The sequence below is a fragment of the Carassius auratus genome, chromosome 3 (genome assembly GCF_003368295.1).
Source record: "Carassius auratus strain Wakin chromosome 3, ASM336829v1, whole genome shotgun sequence".
Lineage (NCBI taxonomy): Eukaryota > Metazoa > Chordata > Actinopteri > Cypriniformes > Cyprinidae > Carassius > Carassius auratus.
Genome location: NC_039245.1, coordinates 8,311,596 through 8,323,742, shown reverse-complemented (window position 1 = coordinate 8,323,742; position 12,147 = coordinate 8,311,596). Strand labels below are relative to the sequence as shown.

Here is a 12,147-nt window from a genome sequence, read left to right as displayed (position 1 = left end):
TGATCATTATATTTTATTGACAATACGTTTAAAAAATATATATTTTTAAATGTTCTTATAAGAGGACTTTTATTGGTATATTTATTCAATATAAATATATTATAATTATAAATAAATAATTATACGTATTATTACTCTTATTTTATTTTTATTTTTTTATATATTAAATTGATAAATGTAATGTATCAAACATAATTTATTGTTTGTTGCAGAAATCAATCCAGTGTCACATGATCATTCAAAAAACATTCTATTATGCTGCTTTGGTGCGCAATAAACTTTTCGTATTATTACCAATGTTGAAAACTGCTTAACATTTTTTGGGGAAGTGTTGCACATTTTTTCAGTTTTCTTTGAGAAATTGAAAACTCAAAAGAACAGCGTTTATTTGAAAAAATGAAGTCACAATGTAACAATATAAAGGTCTTTACAGTACCTTCTGATGAATTTTGATCACATTTTGACCCCTGTGATATTACTGACCCCAAACTTTGCATAGTAGTGTATACATATATATTGGCCTCTTTTACTTATAACAGTATAAATATGACAGCTGATATATTGTCCATCTGTACTGAATAGACAGTTGTGCATGTATGTCCTGTTTACATGGTACTAAGTGCTTAGGATAAACTAAGAATATCTTGTAAAAAATAAATATCAGGAACTTGGCAAACTGGTTACATCTAGTTCTTGCTTAGAAAGGGTTCGTTGTAAGCATGACTATGTTTATGATTTACTATGTTTTAAACCTGTTCCTGATTTTCACCAGAACCTGTGTAGAAGCCTGCCAATTTGATTGAGTGCTATAACAAGTACTCACTATTACTGAACTGTATTACCCTCACATTAACCCTGACTACTGAACCATGGGAACTGGGCTGAGGAGAGTATTGAGCATTTACAGTAGCCACTGTGAGTTTTGAGAATATTGCTTGGGCTGAAGAGAAGGGAGAAGGGAAAACATGCCTCAGTGGACTATAAGAGGTGATTTTAGTTTTAAAGGTTGATAGAGGAAGGTGTGTACAGCAATTTGGATACAGATGACAATAAGCTGTGTTTGACTTGGTGGTGGGCCATTTAAATGCTCTCCTCTGGTCCTCTCAATGTTATATAAGCCTGATTGGTAAACTAAATGATTGTCAGTGATGGTGACACCTTGAGCAAGCACACACTGTGCCTCTCTAGCAATGCCCACTGCCCGCTGCGTTCCTACAACAACACACGTAGCACTCAGAAACTGAGAGCCAGAGATGTGTGACTTTAAGGAAGGTGGTTTAGATTGAGGTTTAGGGTTAAAGCTAAGAGAGGTTGCAGGTATAGGATTGAGGGATAAGGTGGAAGCTGGGGGGATATTAGGGTTGGGAGGGAACAGTTTTTGGGGGGTTACCTGTAGTGGGGGTGCTGGTAGTGACAGTGTGGAACTTCTGAAAGAACAGTGAGAGAACATTCTTAATGCTGTCTTTCTCTGTCTCTCTTTCTCTTTCAAACTGTTCTATTTGACTCTTTCATCCTCTCTTGAACTCCTCTCTTCACTGTCTTCTTTCTCTCTCTCTCTCTCTAAACCTTATGGTTCTGTTCTCTAGTGCAGTGATTCCCAGCTGGGGGTTACATGAGCTGGGAGTGCTTAAAAGGTTTTGGTTTTTGCAAACCCTAAACCCATAAAACAGAAATTACACCTAATAAAATTAGGGCTGATAATAGATTAAAATATTTGTTTGCAAATATTTATCATTATTTGTTTTGTACTTTATGTAATAATGCTATATACACTACTGTTCAAAATGTTTTTTTTAATTTTTTAAATTTTTTATTTATAATTTGATATTTTTATTCAGCAAGGATGCATTACATTGATAAAAAATGACAGTAAGACTATTAGAAGAGATTTATATATACTGTTTTTTATAACAATTTTTTTTTTTTTTTACTTTCTATTGATAAAAGCCCTGATAAAATGACACATTTATTAAGCCACACAAATTAAACAGCACAACACTGTGCTTGATTTCTTAACTTTATGTATGACTGGATGTATGATAGTGAAATGTTTTCAACATTGATAATAATAAGAAATGTTTCTTGCAGTATATCAGAATGATTTCTAAAGGATCATGTGACACTGAAGACTGGAGTAAAATTCAGCTTTGCTAAATTAGATTTTTAAATATACTGAACTAGAAAACATTTTAAATTGTTATAATATTTCACAATATTACTGTTTTGCTGTATTTTGCTCAAATAAATGCAGCCTTGGTAAACATATGACACTTCTATAAAAATATTTAAAAAGTCTTAATTAGCCCAAACTTTTGAACAGTAGAGTATGAACTACATAAAATCACCCGACAGAGGCAGATTTCTGTGTCACTTGGTAGAATGATAATTGAAAATGATATCCATCATAATATGAATTCAAGTGAAACATTTCTGGTTTGTGTTGATTAAGGGGTGATTGAGTTGTAGTGAGGGGGCTGTAGGGGTCAAAAAAAGGTTGGGAAACACTGCACTAGCTTTTTCCCCCATTCTTCCATCCTCCCATTTCACACATCTTACCCATCTCTTCCAGTTCTGATGTCATGGATTTGGAGCGCAGAGCGATAGCTGGTGTGTTCAGCCTTTTACTCTGCTGTGGGACTGTGTGGAGAGAGAGAGAGAGAGAGAGAGAGAGAGAGAGAGTCACTGGTGTCATGATCACATTGTAATGCTTCACTGTTGTCTCTGCTGTGTGAATTTGTATCTCTTACTTTTCTTTCTGACCCCTTCCTCCATATCAGGGTTTCGTGTAACCATGACAACCTTGACCATGAGGCTGTTGCCGCCTTGTCTGATCATATTGACCACCTGCCTGTGTCCCACCTTAACCACATTCTGACCATTCACCTGGAAAAGAGAAAGAAACAATATACAGAAAGAGACCGAAAGGGAAAGAGAGATATGGAGTAATGAGGACAATTCTTGAGAGACTTCAAGTAATTATAAAAAGGGAAGGACATAATATAAGTTCCATCATGCAGTTCTGCAGACACCTCGATAAGGAAGTCTCCCATTCGCAGACCAGCTCTCCAAGCCACACCTCCCTCGTCGACAGACTCAAGGTACTGCAGTGCTGGAAAGGCTGGGGTGGGAGTGAACTCTTCTATAGGGGTCTGAGCTACAAAGAGAGGACATTTATATAATCAGTGTAGCGTGCATGTACAGAATGTTCTATTGAAGTTTACAATACATGGACAATTATGAGATAACACAAGAAAAAGAAAGGATGAACAGTGATAAAAGATTAGTGATAAAAGACAAATCTCATTTTGGAATGTATCAGTATAAATATGCGTGTAAGAGATAAAGAGTGAATGTGTGTGAATTATTCACTGAATTTCAGGGCGATCGATTTATTAAAACCATTTTTGTCAGTAGTTTTTGGGGCACAGTCATTTTGGGGTAATGTCACACATTTTTAGTCATCAGCTTTAATGACATTAAATATGTTTTAAACAAAATCAGAAGTTATATTTGATATATTTGAGATGATCCTGTTAATTTTACAATTTTAAATCTGCGATCTAACTTTGATGCTAATTAAAATGCTGAAACATATATTTATGTGTAAAAAAGAATATATTGTGCCCTGCTCTTACCCTTGGCTCCTCTCAGCACAAAGCCAAAACCTTCATTGTCTTTTTTTTGCAGGAGGACTGTCTTCTCCTTGATTATGTAGTCACTGAAGGAAGGAAAGAAAGAATAGAGAGATTAAGGGATAAAAAGGCAGATAAAAGAGGACAGAAGACGTTGTAAATATCTCCACTGCATTAGGAAAACTCTTAAATCCTGAACAAGCTATTGAGTGAAGGGGGTGGGGTGGGTCAGAGGCCAGATAAAAGTGGAGTACAGTGTATGAATGCATACATTAGCACAACCTGTACTGACTCTTTAAAGGTGAAGTGTGCCATTTTTCCAGTCCTAAAATAATTTTATGCCAGTTTACTGTGCTTTTTAACGGTAGGGAGGCACATATATATATATATATATATATAATGTTTACAATATTTCAAATAGGGCTTGGGTGTCGTGACGTCATTACTTGGCGTGGCCACCATGTTGATGGCCTCCTTTACTACTACTCGGATATATAATATATACATATAATCGCCATGGGGAAAATAAAATGAGAATGGATTAACTTTCCTCCACTTTCCTGCTTGGAGGTGCGACCACGGAGACCATAACATCTGAATATTCATTTATATAGCTTAAGTCAACAATGAAAATAGGGGAAATTTCCCGGATTACTCGTCCAAAAAACTGGAAATTTCAACATTCATCTCTCTGTTGCTTTCCCTCTGCTGACATAAAAAATTCGACTGAGTTGTGAAGCTAAGTCTGACATGACTGCTTACAGATTGGCGTGAAATCGTGCTATCACAACAACCACGCTATCTTAAATAGCCCAACATCACGCTAAGGTTGCTTTCAAGTAAGCAAAACAAAGCATTGAAAACATATGTTCGCTGGTATGGCAAGGAGTAGCAACAGGACAACAGCACAGATAACGGGATATTTTACAGGAAAATAATAAAACGGGAAGACAGTGGGAAAAGAGCTCAAATACGTGAGAACCCCGGAAAAAACGGGAGGGTTGACAGCTACTAACTACACTTTTGAAAATGTTTTTTAGCACCAACAGCCCTTACGAAAGGAAAATATATTTACCAATATATTTCTTAAAATATATTGTGATATATTGTAATATATTATTTTCCCTTTTTGTTTTCTAATATTTTATATGTTTGAATACATTTAATAATATATTGATGATGCATATATTATATAATATATTGCAAAATATACAAATGATTGCCGCTTTCAATATATTGAAATATAATATATTACCTAATATATTACATGATATTTTCCAATATACTGCAATATATTTTTGTTTCATAAGGGAGTTACTAAACTAGCAGCTAGGTAGAGCACAGCTTACCTTTGTCCGGATTACTGTATACTGATTGATGGTTCTATGATCTCCAGCTCCTGAACCCATCCATTTGTGAACTGTACATGAGACTCCAATGACTTGTAGCTTCAGAACTATTCTGAAGTGTAGGCGCTCACAAAACAAACAAGGTAGCCGAAGATATCTGTAATGCAAAAGTGCAGCAGGGGATGGACACCAACAGGATGGACACACAGGCAATGAAACGACAATGAGTGCAGTTTGCGTATGTGGCAAAGTCTGCAAGAACTGACATGGCCTGAAGATCCAGCAGGCAAAAATGAAATGTTTGACGGGGAAGCAGGAGGTGCAACGCACAGATACAGTACCTGGTGAGATGCAGGAGGAGCTCGGCTTGGAGTCACCCCACAGTGCCCAGAAACTCCAAGCCCCACAAGCTCCACCCCAGTTCAGACATTCCAATCACCGCTGGGTCAAGTGGCCTGCTGCCAACAAGGAAAGAGAGTCGCTCCAGTTTGATGAAGACCTGGACCAAGTCCTTGAAGCAACTGCAAGGGGGGGATGCAGACCAGAAACTGCAGGCTCTGTCAACAATGATCATCAGCATTGGAGCTGGAAGGTTCGGCATTAAGGAACAACAGCTGAACAGAGGGGTGGCAGAGCCAAGCCAGCGGGAAGTGAAGATCAGTCAGCTAAAGAGTGAGCTTAGACTGCCCGGACGGCAGTTCAAGAAGGCAAGTGAGGAGGAAAAGGCTGGTCTGGGAGAACTCTGCCACACCCTGAGGAAAAGACTAACCACCCTCCGGCAAGCAGAGTGGCATAGGAGGAGGGGCAAGGACAGAGCCAGGAAACGTGTCGCCTTCATTTCTAACCCGTTTGGATTTACGAAGAAAATTCTCGGGTAGAAAAGAAGAGACCATCTTGCGTGCACTGAAGATATTAACAAATATCTCAGTATCACCTACAGTGATAGCTCAAGAGACAAAGAGCATGGAACATGCAAAACATTGAGAACTCAAACACCATCTAGCAGTTCAGAGTCATCTCGCTTCACAGTGTTGAGGGAAAAATTTTAATTGGTATTCTTGCCCGTCGCCTGACAGAATTCCTTCTGAGGAACTCGTACATTAACACCTCTGTGCAGAAGGGCGGCATCCCAAAGATGCCAGGATGCATTGAGCATACAGAAGTTGTCACCCAGCTGTTACGTGAGGCACGTGAAGGCAAAGGGGATCTGGCAGTCCTCTGGCTCGATCTCGCTAATGCCTATGGGTCAATCCCACATAGGCTGGTAGAAACCTAACTTGACTGTCATCACGTTCCAGACAAGATCAAGAACCTCATACTGGATTATTACAATTCTTTCAGTTTGAGAGTCACATCTGGAGCGGAAACATCAGCATTTCATCAGCTTGAGAAGGGTAATATCACTGGATGTATCATCTTCTCGATATTGTTTGCCTTGGCTATTAATATGCTGATAAAGACAGCAGAGGTGGAGTGCAGAGGCCCACTCACCAAATCAGGTATACGGCAACCCCTCATCAGAGCATTCATGGATGATTTGACAGTGACAACAACACTGGTCCCGGGGTGTAGATGGATCCTCCGAGGGCTAAAGCATCTCATCAACTGGGCTAGGATGGAATTTAAGCCAGCCAAGTCCAGGTCCGTGGTGGTGAAGAAAGGGAAGGTAACAGACCAGTTCCGCTTCTCGCTTGGAGGCATGCTGATACCATCTGTTGGAGAAAAGCCAGTCAAGAGTCTGGGCAAGATCTACAACTGCACCCTGAAAGATAATGCATCACTCTAGACAACCACTAAACAGTTGGGAATCTGATAGACGGCTGTGGACAAGTCAGGTCTGCCAGGTAAATATAAAGCCTGGATCTACCAGCACGGCATCGTGCCCCGACTGTTATGGCCACTGCTGGTCTATGACGTGTCAATAACCACCGTTGAATGCTTCAAGAGTAAAGTTAGTTGTTACCTGTGGAAGTGCTTATTCCTACCACGAAGCATCAGTGTTATGGCCTTGTACGTGAGGAATAACAAACTTAAACTGCCTTTTAGCAGTCTGAAGGAAGAGTTTATGGTAACCCGATGAATAGTGGTGCTACTGTACAGAGACTCCAGTGACAACAGGGTCTCTTTGGCAGGCATAATGGTCAGAACCGGCAGGAAAAGGAAGGCCCAAGAGGCAGTAGAGCAGACTGAGTCACAACTGCAACACAGTGAGCTGGTGGGGACAGTGGATGGGCAGGACTTGGGAGCAATCCAAGACCTCACTTTAAAAAGTCACAGACAAAGGAAAGGCGACAGCTGATCCAAGATGAGGTCCGAGCTGGGTTGGAAGAAGCCCACAGCAGTAGGTCAGTAGGGATGCGGCAGCAGGGGGCATGGACCCGATGGGAGCAGGTGGCAGACCGGAAGATATCATGGACAGAATTGTGGAAGTCTGAGCCACATCGGATCAAATTCCTGGTTCAGTCTGTATATGTCCTCCCCAGTCCATCCAATCTCTTCCGCTGGGGCCTGGCAGATACACCATTGTGCCCACTTTGCCAGAGTGGAGGTTCCCTGGAGCCATCTTGAGCTGCTGCCCAAAAGCACTGGGAGATGGGCGCTACTGTTGGCGCCACGACCAAGTGCTGAGATCATCAGTTCTGGGATCATCTGCAGTAGACACCAGCAACCAGCAAGACAAAACATCGCCTTTGTTTAAGCCGGGGAGAAGCCACATCAGCGCCTGAAGCAATCGGGGGGCTGCTCTCAACAGCAAAGGACTGGCAGCTGGAGGTCGACCTAGGGAGACAGCTCAAATTCCAAGAAAACATTGCATTGACCACGCTCAGGCCAGACATTGTCCTAGTGTCAGAAATAACAAGTCAAGTGGTCCTGATGGAGTTGACCATTCCCTGGGAAGACCGGGTGGAGGAGGCTTTTGAGAGGAAGGGGGCCAAGTAAGAGGTGCTGGCAGGCGAATGCTGAAGCAGGGGGTGGAGGACCCGATGCAATCCCATCGAGGCGGGTGTAGAGTATTCATCGGCCAGTCACTCATCAGGTCCCTCAAGATGCTTGGAGTGAAGGGACTGCACATCAGGAAAGCCATCAAGATCATTACGGATGCCGCCAGAAGGCATCAAGGTGGCTGAGGATCAAGCGTGGTCATCTGTGGATCACACAAGCTACTCAGAAACAAGCCAGGGTCTGATCAACCCTGGCTGGGTCACCTAGGCGAGGGTGTATGATGTTGTGAGACCCGAAACACCCAATGAACCAAGGATACATCACTGATGATGTGTCTGAGTTGCACCAGAAGTGAATTCCAAGAACCAAATAGCAATACACAAGATGAAAACATGCAACTTTGTTTTCAGATTAAAAAAATTATTTTCCTGTAATTTTCCAAAATAAAAAAATGCAGAGTTATGTGTAATAGAAATAAATACAAAGTAACATTTAAATGTATGTCCTCTCTCACTAATATAATCTACACTACTAATCAAAAGCTTGGGGTCTGAAAGATGTTTCAAAGAAATGAACACTTTACAACACCAATACATAACATTTTTACAAAAGATTTACATTTCTAATAAATGGTGTTCTTTTGAAATTTCTATTAATTAAAAACTTTTGAACAAATAAAAAATGTATCACGGTTGTTTCTCAATGTTTCTCAAGCACCATAACAGCATATTAGAATGATTTCTGAAGGATCTTGTGACACTGAAGACTGGAGTAATGATGCCGAAAATACAGCATTGCTATCATAAATTTATCAAATTATATTTTCAAATCTAATAGAACACTGCTATTTAAGTTCAATATTCAATATTAAACAACAAAATTATAATCATCTTTCACAATATGACTTTTTTTTTACTGTATTTGCCATCCAATATATGCTCCCATGGTGAGCATAAAAGGTTTCTTTAAAAAATAAATAATAATAATTAATAATAAATCTAACCGACCCAAACTAAATGGTAGTGTATGTTTAATACATATCTCATATAAGTAAGCCATTTGTTGGTTGCCGTACACTTCCTGTTGCTGTAATACTAAAAACCATTCACAGTGGAGCCCATCTGACTGACACCAAAGCTTTGTTTACAATACTCTGGCATCCACGATCTTTCGTCAACAAGTTCACTACAGTTCAGAACACAGTATCCCCATCCTTTAGCTCTGTGTTGAGGAGACTTAACCAGCTGTATCCTTTCACTGCCCAAGGACCAGAAGGAAGAGACTAGGGGTATGGTCCAAGTCACAACATTGTGCCAAACTTGAATGTAGTTCTAGTGTCACACAGTAGGAAAATTCCATCCACTAGAGTAACACAATCATCTTGTCCTTTAGTTAGGAAACATAGAGACTGCAGATCTTCTATGTGATGTTTGTATGTGCAATGGGCACTGTTAGTGAGATGTTGGCGGTTGCCTGAGCAACGGCCAGAACTGGATATAGGAACTAGGCAGAACAATACGTAGACATGCACAGTGAGTGATACAGTACACACACTTGGCAGCCTTATTGAACAAAATTAGTCATTCAGCATTCCAATGTTCACCTCAAAGGGATCTCAGTAAAACACCCAAGCATAATGTTTTCAAAATCAAACCAGTGTAAACTGGGCCAAGTACATAACTGGCCACAGAAACAATATTAAATAAAATAAATAAATAACAAAAGCCTGGTTATGTCTGAGATCATGTCTATATTTAGGCAAATAACTATTTGCTCGGAATAGGAAAAGGTGGAGCAATGCAATTTCAATGCAACTTTCAGAGGCTTGCAGAGATAATGAACATTTGACACAGAATCCACAGAACTGTGAGATCTGTAGATCAATCCTTGTGCATACAAAAATGTCACTGGTTAATTACAATTAATGCCAAAAGGAATGTTTGGAAATGTAAACTGATATTTCCTACTGACACACTACAGCAAAAGATAGAAAGAACTGACTTAAAAGTATTATTTATTTATTTAGTTAGTTAGTTATGCTTGTGAAAATACCAATGTCCTAATACTTTTTCACAGTGTTATATATTGTATATATTGTTGTATTAATAGTTTTATTAATGTGATGTGTTCACTTAAAAATTTATACACTGTCAAACTTTTAATTGGAAGATTAAAAAAAAATCATACACTAGACAGTTAAGTATATAGTATAAGAGCACTTTGTATAGTATGTCATCTGTACTCAACTCATGTTTATGCTTCTTAATGAGTGTATATGGGACTCCAGAATGATTCATGAGCAGTTGAAATGATTTACAGTTCCTTCAGTCATTATATCAATCACTGTCATTCAGTCACTGCTCTGATATATTTGTGAATGTCTGAAGTCAGTAGTCAGTTATGCTGATACTGTACTTAGATGGTATAGGTTTCAGTGAGTTAGATGAGTCAGTTACTGTGTTAGTGAGTCAGTGAGGTTGTTTGTCCAACAGTGTCTCTGCCAGTCCATGAGTCATATGGCCAGTGATTTCATGAATCATGTGCAGCAGGTCTGATAAACACCATCAGAAACACTGCCTTTATGCTATAAAGCTCCAAACCCAAACGCTGCAGGTGTCCATGTACAGCCCAAAGCCATGTGTCTTATTTCATCCAGGATGAAGTGCTTTGGGGTATCTTAATGTGTTAGTGGCATAAGGGCAGGGTTTGACTCTAAGGTCAGTGTAAGAGGGATTCAGGCAAGTGTTGTGTTTGTGATGTTAATTGTTGTACAAGTGCAAGTTGCAGTTGTGGAAGTGGAAAACAACCAAGCAAGCACATACAAACTAACAACCAGGTCCACATATATTAGTAAGTGCATTGAACGTGTGAGTGTATTAAACTATAACACTCTCTTAGCATATATATATATATAGGTCTTATGAAGTATTCTAATTTGTTGAGATTGAGATTGGTGGGATTTTGTTCAGTGTGAGCCAAAATCATCACAATTAAAAGAACCAAGAATTAAAGCTGCAGTCGGTAACTTTTGACGCTCTAGCGGTTAATAAACAGAACTGCTTGCGTCTTGCGGAAGAACATCGTAGCCGGAACTACTTCTCTCTGTTTATGTCTATGAAGAATCACAAAGGTACTGGGTTACTCCGCCGCGGTACCTCCGAAGCAATCTAAAATAGTCTGAATATAAACACTTATTATAGGTGTACCCTAGTGATTCAGGACAAGCTAAAAACAAGGTTTGGAAAATGGATTCATGGTGTACTCGCTTATTATATAAATTTTTCTACATTTTGAACACAAACAAAGTTACGGACCGCAGCTCTGATTGGTTGTTTCTTACCGGGAGCAGATGAATTTCTGCAAATGGCAATAGGACCACTGGGAGGAGCCCAGGATATATATATATATATATATATATATATATATATATATATATATATATATATATATATCTGTATTGGAAGTTTGTTTGCACTCTAAGTCTATGTGAGTGCTTGTGTGCATGTCCAGTGCAAGTGAGATATTGTTTCAACTGTACCATACTGTACCCACATGCTGATAGTCACACTGTACACAGGCTCAGCCCTCGACCCACTCCATCTGTTCATTTCTCTCTCTCTTTTTCCTCTCTCTTTCCTTGAATGCTTACAAACTCTAGTCTCCATCTAAAAGCCAAATATAAAAGCTGTTATTTGAACCTCTTAAAGAACAGGAACCCAAGGCCAGGGGGTCGCTCATATCTCCCTTTGAACTCTGTCAATAACTCCTCTGTGTGTCACCTCCTACCCTGCTTTCTATCTCGGTCCTCTCTTCTCTCCAACAGTCCGTCCGCACTCCTCCTCACATATCTTCCATCGCGCCTGCACAGAGGGATGCCAACGGTGGCCATTCTCCATTTCACCCACTCATCCCTGCCCAGATCGAAAAAACAAGCCAGGACTGAATTGATGTGCAGAAAGTGATGGTCTCCCTTCAAGTTGGCACTCCCTTTTTAAAGTTACAGACATTTCACACACCCCTTGTCATCCCCTCTCTCTCTATCTCTCTCTCTCTCTCTGATCTTTTGGGCATTAGGTTCATCCTATAAAGTGATACAGACAGTTTATACAGTAGCTGCATCCATAAATACCGTGCATGCAGTGAAGCCTACGCAATCTCAGTGTACAAATATTATGACATTACACAATCTTCAAAGTGACCAACCAACACCAACATATTGCAGG

The 12,147-nt window shown here is 39.8% G+C and overlaps 1 protein-coding gene across 8 annotated transcripts in view; it reads right to left on the bottom strand.

Annotated features, from left to right (window-relative positions):
* The window catches only part of LOC113046396 (SH3 and multiple ankyrin repeat domains protein 1-like), a 92,570-nt gene that overhangs the window by 13,619 nt on the left and 66,804 nt on the right, over nt 1-12,147 (bottom strand). For all 8 annotated transcript variants that reach the window (XM_026207295.1, XM_026207261.1, XM_026207256.1 and 5 more), the window contains 4 exons: nt 3,636-3,718; nt 3,030-3,154; nt 2,748-2,883; nt 2,557-2,637 (listed from right to left, as the gene is read on the bottom strand). In XM_026207295.1, the coding sequence (XP_026063080.1) occupies nt 2,557-2,637; nt 2,748-2,883; nt 3,030-3,154; nt 3,636-3,718 (425 nt within the window). The remainder of the gene's footprint in view (nt 1-2,556; nt 2,638-2,747; nt 2,884-3,029; nt 3,155-3,635; nt 3,719-12,147) is intronic.